Here is a 16,552-nt window from a genome sequence, read left to right as displayed (position 1 = left end):
GGCTGAAATGAAATATTTTCCCAAACTAGTATGTTTCAGGAAATAAATCACTAGGCAACTTGCTCCAGTCTTGTATCTGGTGTGGTCATAGCTGTTTTTGCAGTACTAATAATGAAGTTCTTAATCTATTCTACAGTTTAAAGATCACAGCATAGTATGCTGTGTGTGCAATGATCACTCAGTAGCTATTCTACACCTTCAGAAGAGAGAGTGTCTCCTACATGCCAGAAAGCATCTGTTTCCTGTGAAGAAGATCAAATTTGACCCTGTTGAAAATCTGTTGATTGTTGGATGTGAAGATGATTCAGTGTATGTTTGGGAAATTGAAACAGGTAATAAGTTATATGTTCACTTTAAGTTCTGTCTGTCTGTCATGCTAGGCTATACAAACCTAACTTACAGATGACTGAAGCAGAAGTACTAACATGTAGAACATTTTACTTAGGAAGCTAAAATTTTATATTAATATATAATTTCATATAACAAGCATGATATAAAACTTCCATATGGTTCAAGATATGGTTCAAGATAAAATAGCTTATCAGATCCTGACAATTGGATCATCAGCTGATGTTGTAGTGAATAGAGTTGAATATTTCTGGAAGCTAGGAATAAAAACAATGTGCTCTCTTGAATTAACAAAAGAAATTTACTGTTTTAACAATACCAAATTATAGCATGAAGTTCTGCTTTCTTCAGCAAAATTAATTTGAAAAACCTTAGATATAATTGTGAAGCTCAAAAGTGTGGAACTTGGAAAACTAAAACTGAGTATTCAAAGTTAAATTGAAGATTTCCTCCAAATTAAGACTGATTCACAAGTGTAATAAATGCAGTTATTTGAACTTTTCAACAGAACATGGGAGAATGTACTTGCACTAGGTGTTGCAATATAGTGTTTCTGTGCTGTTCAGAGTAACGTGCCTTGTGTGGTGGAAAGATTACATAATGAGTCTAGAAGCACTGAAATGCAGAGCATATTAAAGCTGCATGAAAACAGTTTTATGTGTCCTGTATGACACTGGAACCACAGTTTGCTTCACAAATCATTTCAGTGCAGTCCCTGTCTAGGCTGTGTTTACTTCAGAGTCCTCAGTTATACGATGGAAAAAGTGTTTAATGAATCAGAAACATATAAAGGCTCAGGTTGGAAGGAACCTTAAATGTGTGTTGTTAGAGAAGGCCATGTCAGCACAGGAAAAAAAGCATTTTGCAAAATTAAGTGATGCCTAAGCGGTCTAGGGCTTTGAATTTACTACTGACAGTAGGGATACTTCCACCACCCTGCAAGGATAAGAGGTTCTTTCTTAATTTAAAAAAAAAAAAAAAAAAAAAAAAAAACAAAACACTCATGGGCAGTACTTATTGTGGAGTGAATTCAGTGCTGCTGCTGTGTGTGTTTAGCAATGTGGAAAATTATTTTGACTCTCAAAATCTGTAGAAAAGTAAAGTTAAAATGCAAACTTTTGCAGTGAACTATAAAAGACTAATCCTTTCTATCACAATGCAATGAGCAAAGCAGACCAAGAAGTTAAGGGACTGAAAGGGAGACAAATGTACCTCAGTTGCAACTGTATTCTAGTGCAACTAGATGAAGTCATGTGAAAATATAGTGAGTTCTTTGTGAATCACTGAGATTTAATAGTGTAGGATTTTAATGATACCAGGGAGACAAATCAGAGTATATTTGTCCCCTTTAGCTATCAAAATAATGCCTGCTTCACAGGAAGTAAAATGGATGCCACTACTCATGTATATTATATAACGAAGAAGGGTGAAGATAATTAAAAGCACCTTTAATTGATGTTTTTGTATCTTTTGCTAATAACATCAGGCCGGAAGGAGAACTACAGTCACCACAATTAAGGAATATCTGGTAAATAAGGGATGCAGTTATTTGCTATATATAGTGAATAGCTTCTGTATTTCTCTTCCATATTTGTGAAAATATAGCTGAAAAATATACTGAAATATATATCTGAAAAAATGATACCTAGAGAGAATACTCAGGAAAGCCTACTAAGATATACTGTAGTTGGTTTAATGTAAGTTATGTTTTTATTCCAAGAGAACATGAAAGGTCATAGCATTGATCCTTGAAATTGGCCTGACCTAGATCAGGAGCTATGTAGATACTTCAGTATCACTCAGGCAGACAGCATTATTCAGAGGTACAGGGAAAGATGTATACAGCATCACAGACAAAACTCGGCAGGAACAAAGCAGACTTCCGTTACAGTTTGATCTGTTGGTTAATGGATAGACATGCAAAGTACTAACTGCTGATGCAGTTACCTGTGAGCATGTCCCCTGATATTTAAAGAGGATAGACTCTAAGTGACAGCTTTGTGTTTGGATTCCATTATGGATATGAACATAAGATTAAAATGTTAGTCATTTCTATAGTCAAGAAGTATTTCTCTTCTGGCTGTACTGTTAGTTTCCTGACTGAAGCTTTGCCTCCTTAAATGAAAGTCAACAGATTTTGTGTCAGGATTGTATATCACTGTTTGCAGTTTTTTTAAATGGGGGGGGGGGGGGGGGGGGAAGGAACTGTTATTGTGCTGGAGTTAATGGATAACTGGGAAAACAGCCAGTCTGTTTATAATTCACATCCCAAAATTAAGGAATTTCCATGAATACTTAAATATTTACACTGCTGTAGAGTCTGCAGTAATTCTGTTGAATTTGACAAATGACTTCACAAAAGTTTAGGGGTGTCTAGTACCTATCACTGTCTTTTAGCGATACCAGTTTAGCTTCAAAACTGTCCTACCAGGTAATTAAGAGGATGAACCCTTAAACAAATGAAAGACTTCATTATACATTACAGTTCATCTTCTCAAGTTCCTATGAGGGAGGTCAACACTTCTCAGAAAGCATTTAGAAGCTCAAAATATCTTTTTAGCAGGCTTTTATTTTCTTGTTTTATGGGGTGGGAACATCATCACAGATTAAATCTAAACCAGTATTTCTTCATGTGCAACCTGTACAATTTTCATAAGATCGCTGAAGATACTTTATTTTACCTTGTAAATGGGAAATTGCCAATGAGTATGATGGGCTGCCTCTACTTAAAAAAAAAAAAAAAAAAAAAAGCATTTAATGATACTTTATACTGAAGTGCATTAACTGGCGAGAGTTGACTAAGTGAAATTTACAGTTTACCTTAAATAACTTGGCATTTACATGTATTTACACTTAAACTACTAGTTTATAGGTAGATGTCTAAACTCTGTCTTTAATGAATAGGAGGAAGTAGGAATAAGCAGAAGTGCTTATTTTTTCTCCTCCAATAACTACAAGAAGACGGGGGGGGGGGGGGGGGGGGGTGGAGGGGAAGGATGTTTAAGTGAATTGTTTACTGCTTTTACAAGTCCAGAATAAGATGAATTGCATTTCATCCTTAGTACTTTGATTTACAGAACTAAGTAAAATTATTCTATGTTAAATTTAAATGTTGCTGCTGAGCATACATGTAAGTAGTAATATAGATGTTACGAACTAATATTTGTGTAGTTTAACATTTTGCCTACAGCTTAATATATGGAAGCAGAGACTTTCCATTAAGGTGGAATATCCTTCCATGGCAATAAATATTGATCTAATAAAACATATGGAATATTAACATAGCATATATACAAGATACATTCCAAATTGGTGTACTAGAAGACAAATATGACAATCAATAACAAATTTTATTTAAATTAGAGTGCAGAATATTTTCTTCAATAGCCACCACTTGAAATCCACTTTGATAAGGAAATCAGCTCTTATCTATTGCTCTTATTATCTGCTCAGGAAAATGCATCTTTGAGGTTTTTTTTTTTTGTTGTTGTTTTTGTTTTTAAAAAGGTAAATGTTAGTGTAAGATGCAGCAATAACAGGATCAGTTTTCTTCCTGATTTACACACCATATTTATGGAGCCACACTTCAATCTAATATATAGAGACTGAGGAAAGAATGGACAGACTTTTTTAAGCATGTCATTTGTTGAAGGTAGATATAGTTTTGAGTTATTACTAGTTTAATATGACTTTATTCATCATGCTTGCAGAATCATCTAGTAACTTACTATATTTTTTTCCCTGCAAATCTCGTTCTGTTTTATTATTTAACAACATGCTTATTGTGAGTTAAAAATAAAATGTAGCTCAATCAACCTTTTTGTTCCATTGTCACGATAGTAATATACAGGTATGATCTGTTTCTGCTAATGGGAACAGTGATTTTACTATAGCTACCTAAAATGGGCACTCTTGGGAAACATGATTCATGAGACATTGTTTGACTTCTGTTCATCTATTTTGTTCACTCCTCTTCTGAACTGTTTATGGATCTTTACCTCTTACCTTTTACATGTTAATATTCTGTACCATTTATTACATGCGGGGTAATTAAATTAGTTATAAATAGCAAAGGAAATAATTATAGCATTCTGAAAACTAAATTGCTAAAGAAAAACAGGTTATTAAAGTAGCTATGTAACTATGCTTGAGATGTTTGAAGGAAGTAAAACATAAAATTTAAGCTTTGAAAAACTTGATGCTAAGGGTAAGATCACCTGTATAAATCTAACTGCACAAATTCCTTCAGTATTTAGTTTTCTCATGCACTTCTGAATGCTGGAGGACAGACATTTACTAATGTGTAGAATTGCATAGTGTTTTGTCTACATTATGTGCTGCACTCCCAGTTTCTGTTACACTACTTCAAGCCTTTTATGAATATATTTTCATGTATTTTGACATGATGGTTATCACAGTATGAGGGCTTTAATAAGAAAACTTTTGGCATCTTCCTGTCAGGTGCAGACTCACTGCTTCTAACTTCACTTAACACCTATAGTAATCCAATGGCATATATAATTTTAAAAGGTTATGTGCAGAATACATTGTACTTGCATAAACATGCAAGCTACCTCAGCTGATATTCTGTGTTATCCCTTCCTGTCTCTGCAACTTTATGTTGATATTTACACAATTTTCTATGTGTGTATAGCTTTTCATAGAAGAAAAGGAATTGTTATGACTTCTGTTCACTGAAGTCCATATATGTTGTAGTATGGGATGGAGTCTGTATAAACCTCTCCGGTTTGAGCAAGCAAATGGTAATGATGCTACATAATCCCCTTCAATTGAAGTTGCCACTATGGTGGGAACAAGACATCAACATTGACAACGTATTTAACAGAAGTGTTCTATTCAGTTTTGATTCCATGCTCTAAGGCATTAAGATTTTATGCAACACCATGTGTTTCATGACTAATATGATAACAATAATAAATTATTTCAAACACTTCTGCTGGGGGTGGGAGTAGTCATAGTCTGACAGTCTGACAGTCATATATGCCAGAACACTTTAAAACACCAGAGTTCATTTTTAGATATCTATGCTTCAAAATTTTTTTTACAACCAGTGCCAAAAAAAGTCTAAGTCTCTGATAAACTCTATGCTATTGTTATATAAGCTGCAGGATATGTGGCGTTTCCTTTCTTTGTTTTAAAGGAGACCATCTTTTTAGTACATCTGATAGCTTTTCTCACCTCAGAACAAATTAATCAGTTAAGAAAACTAAGCTTTAGGTTTCATTTAGGGACTGTAAGGAAATAATCCGGAGAGTTTTAATGAAACCCTTAAAGCTATAGCAAAATAAACTTCAAGTTTGTTCTTAGATAATTGTAGAAGTAATCATAATTACTCCTCTCACCCTTTTGTCTTTGTAAAACTTAGTGATTTACAGTCTCTGATATCTTTAATTTTCCTTTTTCCTCTCTTTCTCTTTTTATTTCATGTCATCAGTCAGACTAGATTTGAATGGAGTGTATGGCCTAGCTGGTAAATCCTGTGTTTGCTTTTCATATGCTGCAGGCTGTGGTGTAGCTAAGGTCAAGGTCATAGCAGTCACTGATTTTTTTATTTTTTTCTCCTCAAGTGCCCTCTGCATAGCCTAAAGACATGGGTTGATTAAAAAAAAAAGTTTTAGATTCCTTGGTAACTACGCCTGGTAACACTTTTGTGAAACACTACATGTGTACAGGAAGAATCTTTCATATGGTACCCCATTATATTATTGGGAGCAAAAAAGGCCTATTAATAACTTTCTGTGAAGCCCATTTATTTATTCATGTATTTGTGGTGAACAAAGTTTATCTCTAGGGTCCCATGCTCCTTGTCAGAAGTCTAAGTCACTTCTATGTTTGTAGGAGTAAGATGCAGTAACAGTGAAAAGGTTTTCTTAGAAACCAGTCTAGTGTCTCCTTTCTATGCAGTTCATGTGTGTAGAGTAATGAACTTCATCTGTAACTATTGGTATAACACGATTCTTCAAAAGTGCCAAATTCTGCAATAGGCATTACAATGAGATAATACCTAACTAGTTCTATTGAACTCTCGTCAGATATTTGGCTAGTTAACATTAAGCTTTTGATAAAATTGCTGTAGTTATTAATGAAAGCAGTCAGGTAGTAGAGGGCTTTCAGAGATGCCAGATTATCAGGAAGAGGTGGTATATGACATGTTTTAATTTTTTTTCCAAGACATGCTGTATTTTGATTAAAATCTCTCTTGTCTAACCCTATACTTTAGAAAATGTTTACAATTTGTCTGTTTTGGTTTTCTATCGTTTAGTCTTTTACATGCATTTTACACATGCTCAGTTTGTACCCACACAATCTTTGCTTTCTTTATTCTAGAATTACACAAATAAATATTGATAAATGATTTGTTTAAATAACGTTTAATTTTTAAGGTACATGTCTGTGAATGAACCCATAATATGGGCCCTGAAGTCTGCTTGCTTATACAAAAAACACTTGTTCATACTTCTGACGTTACTGTTAATAAATATCACTTAATACAAAACTATGGATCAAATATTAGGTACTCTGCTGCATTCTTAGGAGTTAATTGAAGACTGAGATGCTTATATCTCCCCCAAAGGGAGCTTTTTGCGTTTAGAAAAAGACTAGTGATTTAGCTCTTCTGTTCTTAGGTCATGGTCTGACCTTCAACATCAACAGTTAGGGCAGACGCCATGTAGGTTGACATCTTGACATCTTCTTGGTTTCCCCCTCCTCCTCCCTACTTCATGCTTAAGAGGCATCCTTAGAGAAAGGGAGAACCTGCTGTACACTATTGAACCAGAGGCAAAATAACTTATTTGGCCAATGTTACCATAATTCTAGGAATATGCAGTGCAACATTAAAGAATGTCTGGATTAACTAATATTTCTTTGTTAGTAGCTCTGTGCAGAAGTCATGTTATCATTTACACTGTGTTACTTTGAACACTGAATAAATTGGAAGGTGATCCCATGATTGCTTCCCTGGGGACACTCCAGTACCTGATCACCCCCTTAGTGAAGAACTTTTTCTTAACATCTAATTTGAACTTCCTCTGATGCAGTGTTAATTTGTTCCTTCATGTCCTATCACTAGTCACAAAAAAGATCTGCTTTTGAGGAAGATGGAGACAGCAATGAGGTCACCCCTCAGTGTCTTCTCTAAGCAGAATTAATCAAGTATCCTCAGCTGCTCATTACAGGTCATACACAGAGACTTAAGTCCTTTTTTTTTAAGACACAAAATATCAGCACTCACTTATATGTATTTAGCATATTTTAGAACTTCAAATGATCAATAAATGTGAAGATGTGTTTTTGATTTTTTTCATGGGTAAACCTTTAAGCTAAAACTTTGTTCTTTTTGTGTTATCTTGCAAGTAAGCCTCAGGTTAGTAAGTAGATTCCACTCAAATATTTCAGTTGTCTAAATCTGAGAAATTATTCAGTAACTTGGTGATGTAGAAAGTACTGGATCTTGGACAGGTCTGTTGAAAAAGCAATATCGTCTTTTCTTCAGCCTGGAGAAGCTCAGGGTGTGTATTTTGTGCAGAGAATAGTAAGGTACATCTATATTTAATACATGTTATTTTAAACTATATATACTTATGTACTTATATTTGCATATATTTCATGTATATTCAGTAGAACGTATATAATTAATTCCATATATTTTCTAAAAAGTATGATTTCTTATAGTTGATAGCTGATGTCCATTCTTTATTGCTAATTAATTAAGTAGGATATTAAAAAAAAAAAAAAAAAAAGTAGTGGAAAGGAAAACTGATTGACATGGTCATTGCGGTCTGAAGGGTTCAACTCTACTCGATGTTTTTAATTCCAGACACTAAGGGATGATTGTCGTGCTCCATGTTTAAGATGGCAATAAAAAAAATAGTTTAAGATGGCAATATAAGAATAGTGAAACTGCTCATCTTTACTAAGTTCAGAAATGTTCACTTCTTCAGTTTTGCTGACATACGTTATATGTACTAAATTCTTGTTACAGTTTTGTTGTCTTTAGCTATTCAGAATAGTGGAGTGAAGAAGCAAATGGGAGTTCTACTGGCCGTTCTTTCAGGGTATTTTGTTTGCAGCAGAAATCTTGAGATGAGGACTGTCTGTGTTAGAGAATTTTGCCTACACTGTGTAAACTGTGCACTACATAGATAATGTCAGAACTTTTCTTTACATAGTTCTTTCTTGCTTTTTTTTAACTTAATATTTTTACAAACTTACTAAAGCAGTTCTAAAAATGTGTATTCTGAAGAATCTCAATGTTCATCAGACTATATGACAGAAGTCTTCTGAATGTGGAAACCACAGCAGTCTGCCAAGTCCATTTTCCTCAGTGACAACTATTCTACTTGCTCCTGTATACAGTGCTGAAGTCATAGTAAAATATAATTTCAGAAATAAATACATTTCAATAGGCAGGATATTATTTGGTCTATCCCATCTGTATTTGTTAGATTTTATTTATTTAGTTTTCTGTCTCAATATTGGTTTGAACTGTGTATTTTAACTTAACACAATTCTTGTTCTATCTAGTTTATGCTATTTGATATTTGTGATAGAGCTAACATTTCAAAGATTTTTTTCAAGTGCTTGAATACTGTCTTGAAGCAGAATGGTAGACTGCTTGAAAAATAAAAATAAATAAATAAATAATAAAGCATTTTATAGTGAGGAAGGTGTAAGTTCTGTTTCTCTGACTCAACCAGCACAGAAAAGATGTAGGTGGATGCTCTTCAGATGAAAAAGATATTTATGGAAAGGAATATTTTGATAACAAATAAAACACCAAGAAATAGCTAATATCATGCAGATGATAGTTGGCCTGACAAGTGGTGATTTTTGTTTTGGCTACTAGTAAATTTAAAGAAAGACTTGTTCTTAACCGCATGATCTTTTTAAATAACATCAATTCTAAAACCATTTGTCATTCACATAGAGCACCTCTGCTATAAAATTCAGCTGAGTTACTAGGTCACAGCAGCACTGCAGTATTGAGGATGTCTTTTCAATACTTAGCTGTGACAGCAAACAGAAAGCACTGGAGCCTGATGATATGACAGGTCATGTGATGTCAGTGAATACCTTGTCTTGAAAAAGATAATATGCATGACCTCCCCAGTAAAAATGCATCATTCAGTAAAAGCAGAACCCTGAGAACTGCATGGACAGCACTAACACCAAGAGACCCAATTTGTAGTACTTGGTCCAGAAAAAGAATAAGATGTTGTAACAGTCTCTAGCCAGTCACATCTAGTGGTCCAAAGCTGCCCAGGAGAGTGAAATACTCCACTCTTGTCTGTTCATAAGACTTGGTTGCCATGGTCACAACCTTAGAGAGATAAAGACTTTTTCCTGTATTTTGTATGTATAGTAGGGGGTCATAGCAGTGGACTTGCTATACAGGAAATATTTTCTCCTTCATTCATTGGTACCTTAACCTTCCTTGTCAAAAGCTTTGGGTTCATTTGTGTTTAAAATACTCCAGATTGGAAAGAGTACAAACAAGACAGCTTTCAAATGTACAGTCTCTTTTATTGCTCTTTATTCTTGTTTTCCCTTAAGATTAGGGACAGCACTTGTAGCTACAGTTTCTGGAACAAACCACCTAGCCCCTGTATTTGTTCAACTGTCTGCATTGGTCAGAATCTTTGTTACATAAACAGTTTTCTCCCTAACATGCTTCTTTCTTGTATAGTTGTATTCAGGATTTCCAGCATATACCTCTTCCTTCGTCTCTGCTGCCTACTCGCTTTGCAAATGAATATTTCAGTCTTTTCAGAAATGCAAACACAACTGGATAGGATAAATGTTTTCTAGTACTTCCACGATTGCCCAGCTTCCCCCATCATCACAATCGTTTCCTTGTGTACTCTGTGCCCTTTTATTGCAGCTTCAAATGTATGCAAATCCGTGCTTATAAACATACTGTGCTCTATGACTTAGAAGTATATGCAAACAGGTACACCTTTAAGAACAGAGCTTTCTTCTGGAAGATGTTACTTATGATTATAAGGAACCTGAGATAGCCGCTATGAATAAATAGCTTTAAGATGGAACTCCAAGTGGAACTCAAGTTTTTGAGATTGATTTTATGATATCATAGCCTTCTGTCAGTAGTAAACGAAGCTGGTTGTCCAGGGAATTTCCTATGTGAAATTCCTGTCTACAAATGCACTTTTCTTAATCCCCACCTGGCTTCTTTTATGTTACTCTTGTATGTCAAGGGGTCTTTTTTTTCTTTTTTTCTCCCATTATGAACCTGGATGTGTTTCTGTGGCTTATAAGAAATCAATTTTCTCCAAACTATACCTACAAAATAGTATACTTGCTGTGGCATGATCTTGCTGCAACCAGTTGCTGAACACTTGCAACTCAATCTGTTTGGTTTCTCAGTTTGCATCCACAAGTCTGTAGGATGTAGAAGTACGTCTGCCAGTATTTGGAAATAAATCCATATAAAATGTTGATTTGCTTTCATATACATCAAGACTGCTCGTTTATTTCATTCAGGCAATGGTCTTCAAAAGAGAAATACTGCTGTCCGTCTATTTGTGCAAGGAGCTAAGGGATGGTGAGGCACACTTAGGTGTAAATGCAGCCAGCAAAGCCTGTTTTGCATATTTGAAGCTGTCTAATACTAAAGAGTATGTAAAAACAGGTCTTTAAAATTTAATAATAGGTCCCTAAAATTATTGGATTCATTAAGAATTTTTCCACAAATTCTGCCTTAGCTCCTTGCTCATAAAGGTAATATCCTATTATTTCACAGGTATATTACGGTACTTCTTTCTGAAGTAGCTGAGCGTGTAGTTAATTGTAGTGAATTGTACAGATTACAGTGATATGAAAAACAAGGATGGGTAGAAGCACGTACACATATACATTTCCTGTATAGTAGACTTGCAATGGTAGGTCTTAGTGAGAGTTTAGTCTTCTACGCTTAAGGGAGAGCTACTACTTTTTTGGTGACTTTTATTTATCTTGTGTTCTGAAAAATGCCGTGAGATCTGTAGAGAGCACCAAAAACTATTCTGTATGCATAAAGAAGCTAAACTAATATTGAATGAATGTCCACATTATTTCCTTATAAACTTAACTTTACAAACATGATAACACTTTTAAGAATATTGTTCATTCATGTCTAGTATGGATTGTATAGTCCTTCCTTGAATTTTTGTGGTCCTGAAATATTGAAATGTTGCAGCCAGTATTTTTTCCTGAAGCGTTCATAAGCAGTCTGACTGAAGATCTTAGGCCTCTTGTTTTCCTACTCACTTCTGTAAGTCCTTGACACTGACTGCAAATTTCTTCACCCCTGGGAAGGGGTGAAGAAAATGACATTGAAAAGAACAGGGCCTGATTTTTTTATTTTTATTTTTTATTTTTATTTTTATTTTCATTTTTTTTCTGTAATAATATAGTGTAGTTTATGGCATTCAATTGAGTTGGAGGGGACAAAAAGTCAGTTGCATTGCTTTCTTGTGCTTTGAACAGGAAGACTATTGGCCATATAACTGAGGTGATACTGCAGTTAAGAGAGATAAGTTTTGGAGAAATTTCAGGTAAAGAAATTTTATAGAGACAAATGCATTGTGTGAGATCCCTCAATCCCAGTCCAATATTTTTAGCAAGTGCTACTGTTAAAACTTCAATGTTACTTTTTTTTTTTTTCCTTCACTGACAATGAAAGGGGAAATTCATGTTGTATTACTTGAGGCTACACAGAATTTAAATTTAAGGAAAAATATGTCACATTATAGCAGATACTTACTTTTAAATTGTTCACATGTCTCTTATTGCTGCTATTTATAGGAAATGTAATAGTTTCTCAAGAGTTTAATTCATGGAGGAAATTTGTAGTATTTATTAGGATCTCATTTTAAAATATACTCAAGCTCAGTTACAAAGCTTTAATGTTAGTTATGAATTAAGTACTATTACTGGAATATCTTCTTCTGGTCATGAATGTTCATTCAAATTATTTCAATTGTTTGTGTTTAAATATCCTGCAAATTTCAGATATTGAGCCCTGTTTTCTATTCTCCAAAATTTAGCATTTAGAGTACTATAGAAAAATGTGTGTGGAATTTTTCCTGATTCCAGTCAGACCTTATATCTTGGTGGGAGGGGATGGGAATACAATTTCTATGTAGAACATAAAAAGGGGTAGAAAGTTTTAATTGGGAATGTAACTTGAAGGAGAGAGAACAGAGCAAATTCATAAGGTCTTCATTCTGTCTGACCCATAAACAGCCCAGAGACTCTGGAAAAGAGGTGTGCTGCTGTCTTCAAACAAAATCAAACAATCTTTTTCCATTGGGGACTGTCAGCCTTCCAACACACGAGCAAATGGATGACGTCATATTTAGCTTTCCTGACAGCATTTCACTCCTCTGCACTAACCTAGGAAATCACATGAAGAGTGGGAAAAATACAGTCAGAAGTATCAAGAATTAGCAGTCACTAGTCAGAACTAGATTAATTTTAGACTCTACAATTTTTCCATGTCGGCTAGAATTTCCAAAGCCTAAGGTAAATGATTTGTTCTTCAGGAGAAATGAAGAGGGTACAGTAAGAATGAAAAGAAAACTGAAGAAAGTAACTGAAGAAGAGCAGAGCCAGAAGCTGTTCCTTGGGGAAATAGCACTCAAATCTTCCTGTATTGTGGATGCAATGTTTAAAAGAATCAGATTCCCTATATCCACACAACTGATAAAGCAGTCCATGAAACATTGTATTCATATTCCTGACTCTTAAGCTAGGTGTAATATATTCAGGTATTTAAAAAGTTTCAGAGGTAGATGGGTTTAAGTAACAGAATGAAAAATTTTGAGCTTTCCCTTGCTATTTGTAACCCAGAACACTAGAGGACAGCACTAAAATATTACATAAACATATTATTGTTTACACTGTTAATTACACACTGAAGGCTTTGTGGGAAGGAAAACAACTGAGAGCTAAAGTTAGGGAAAGTGGTGTTTTGAAATTTCTTCACTCCTTTTGAAAGTTGTATCTGACATCATGTTATACAGAATATACTAAGTCTGTTGATGTTTAAGGTATTTGTTAGAGTCTCTTCAGTAGTTAAGCTTTTTTTTAAAAAAAATAATGTAATAATGCTATAAAATAGAATCTTGTGTAGAATATACATTTTTAATGTCTAGAAAGTAAGGAATTAGTTGGCTTGTCTACGAATATAGGTTAATGATTTATCTGTTTACATGAAGTGTACTGTGTTAATATAATATTTTAATATTTTGTTGTAAATATTGTGTTATTGTCACAATATTCAAATGGGAATGTGTATTAGTGTAGTTCCTTGAAAAAATTACAAATTGTGTTGTGGTCTTCTAGGCACACTGGAACGGCATGAAACAGGCGAAATAGCAAAAGCAATTCTTTCTTCCATTGAAGATTCAGAATACTTAGTGGCAGATGCTCTACTTCCTATATCTCAAGAGTCAAAAAGAAATAAAAATCCTGAATACAAATCCTCTAGCTCTTATAAGCTTGGCATGGTCTCTTATAATCTTACTCATACAGAAAAATCTTCAGATAAGGTAAGGATGCAAAGTAATGCATTTCTCTAGGGCACATATTTGTGATACAAATTATTTACCCTTTCATCTTCACTGTGGAGCCCTGTATTAATGTTGTGGATACTTGGTGTGAAGTTTGTAAAGCCATGTGCCTACTTGTTCAGTTTCTGTACCATTTTGTAAAACAAGTGGGAGGTGTGCCTTATGTATAGCCAGTAGTAGATGATCTCAGAAGGATTTTCTTGATTTTTAGCATTAGTTTTGACCCTATTTGCTTATTCTGCTAACTTAAGACTGCATCTATTAGCAATACCCTCAGGGCAAGTGAACCCACAACTTCAGTTGGAAGTCTTGAGAAAAGCACATCATGGCACAATGCCATTGGCATTTCCCTCATTGCTCTTCTACAAAACTGCAGATTTCTCTTGACATGCAGTAGTAGTTTTTATTGGTTGTTTGTTTTCTGTTAACAGTGGGGAATGGAGTGAAAGTGCTTTTCATTTAATTAACTTTGGAACACTTTATTGCTTAAAAAGGGCACAGTGGGCACCAAATATGTATGTCAGTATTCAGGAGTGATATGATCGAGCACAATATCTAGATTTATTGAACATTTTTTCACTAATGTAATTAAACAAAAAAATTGTGACTGATGGAAAAGATTTGCTCTTCCTTCTTGTTTTCCTGTTTCCTTCTATTATTCAAAATATAAAAAAGTACAGAAACTAGTGCTAATATGCTGTTAAAGCTGAGAAAAAGAGTACAAAGATATTGAGAAATAAAGTGGAAAGCTCATAAACAAATTTGCTTATGGCTCAGATATATATGTATATTACTTTTTAAAATTATCTATAAATAGCTGTTATTTGTTAAATGTAAAACTAACTTTTAAAAGAATCTCAAATTTAATACAATCTCAGATTTACTGGATTATGTATTACCTCATTCAAGCTGGAAGATAATGGCAAAATGGCAAATACCTTTTTCTCACAGTCTGTTTATCATGAGTTAAATATATTCACTGAATTTTTGATACAAACATATCTTAAGAATGGGGATTCAACATTGCTTGTTTGAGTGTAGTCTTAATACATTTTTGGAATAGTTTTTCTCTGTGATGAATCGGAGGAAGACAATCTGTTATTCTTCAACAGTAAATGTAGATCAAAAATACTTTCCTGTGAGTATGAGAAGGTGAGAAATGTTTTCCCTTAGCTTGCATGTAGAAACAACCTTCACAATGGTCTCTGGGCTTTTCCTGGCTTTTTCGATTGTGTTAAATGAAAGACTGGGTTTTCCAAAATTCAGTCTGATAAAGAATAGCTTAATCCAAGTCTTCATTCTGAACTTTCTTTTCTGTTGTTTTTTTTTTTTTTTTTCTTTATTGCACTTAAAATTTATATATGCCTTTGAGTTTATAATTATGCTTGTTGAACTCTTTATATTTCTCTTTGACCTTTTACTAACCTTTGTCTGATTTCTAAAGTTCTTTTTGATCCCATTTTCTGAAAAGTCTTATTAGAGCATAATCCTGCTGAGCATGTTGTGAGGCAGATGGTGTGCTAGTTGGCCATTGACACAGAATCTGATCTCACTATTGCTTTATTAAAAGGAATAGTTTCTTCTAGTATTTTTAAAGAGAAATAACAAAGTTATAAGCATCTTTGAATCATAATTTTGGCCATACATTTTAAATCAAAAATTGTATGGATTTAAAGTGGCTGGAAGGGAGATGTGCTGCTCGTGGAATATAGGAAAGTAGTTTTTGGCAGACTATAAAGTATGCAGTTTAATGTGCTTTAAGGATTATTGTGATTTTAAATTGGAAGTAATGTCACAATAGGTGACAGTGGAGTTATAATAATTTATAGCACTTTTTGAATAGGCATGTGTCTCAGCTACTCTGAATCTGCAATAAAATATTCCATTTACATTTTTAAACTTTGCTCCTTAGTTACCTTGTTCTAACAAAAACTTTGAGAGAATATTATTGATGGCTCTTGGACTTTCCTATGACTGTCAAAATACCTCTTTTCTTTCACCTTCTCATTTTTTGTCTTTGTAGTCATGTTATGTTAGTCTAGTTCCTTAACAAATGGAGATCTGTACTTAGGAAAACTGCTCTTCATTCAACTAAAATCTGCTGTCTGTTGCATCCAGCATTTCTCCCCACTTCTGTCTCCATTAGAGAAGATTCTGTAGATTCCTGTGGGAGATACTGGAGGCTAAATGTATAGGGTGTAGCCAAACCTGGGAAGATAATGACAATGGTGGTCCACTTAATGCTTTTCCAGAAACCCAGTGTGGTCTGCACAAAGGGAGCATGCCGCCCTGTGGATTTTTATACCTGATACTTTTTTTTTAATGAAGTTCAAATAAAGGCTTCTTATGAGTTCTACCACTTTTCTTAGTTCTTATTCTGGATTTTTTTTCATTTTTTTCTTCCAAGTGTTTTGTGTTGACTCTTTTGGAACACTGCGGCTTAGCATCTTGAAATAATTTCCTGAAATCCACTTTCTATGAAACTAGTGGAAGTTCTGTGGATATCAGTGGGTTCAACACTTCATGCTGTATTATTAGGTATATAATGATGACACAGATCAAACTATCATGAAAATTTCAGGTTCTCAAAAGTCTTTATCAAAATGCGT

At 34.2% G+C, this 16,552-nt stretch overlaps 1 protein-coding gene across 1 annotated transcript in view; it reads left to right on the top strand.

Moving 5' to 3' along the window:
• The window catches only part of WDR72 (WD repeat domain 72), a gene marked incomplete at its 5' end in the record, with an annotated part of 120,239 nt that overhangs the window by 24,488 nt on the left and 79,199 nt on the right, over positions 1 to 16,552 (top strand). Inside the window, 2 exons of the mRNA XM_082769143.1 lie at positions 137 to 332; positions 13,717 to 13,922. Coding sequence (XP_082625269.1) covers positions 137 to 332; positions 13,717 to 13,922 — 402 coding nt within the window. The remainder of the gene's footprint in view (positions 1 to 136; positions 333 to 13,716; positions 13,923 to 16,552) is intronic.

This window comes from Aythya marila (genome assembly GCF_965140915.1).
Source record: "Aythya marila genome assembly, chromosome: 11".
NCBI lineage: Eukaryota > Metazoa > Chordata > Aves > Anseriformes > Anatidae > Aythya > Aythya marila.
Note: the sequence above shows the minus strand (reverse complement) of the source record. Positions and strands in the feature narration are given on the sequence as shown.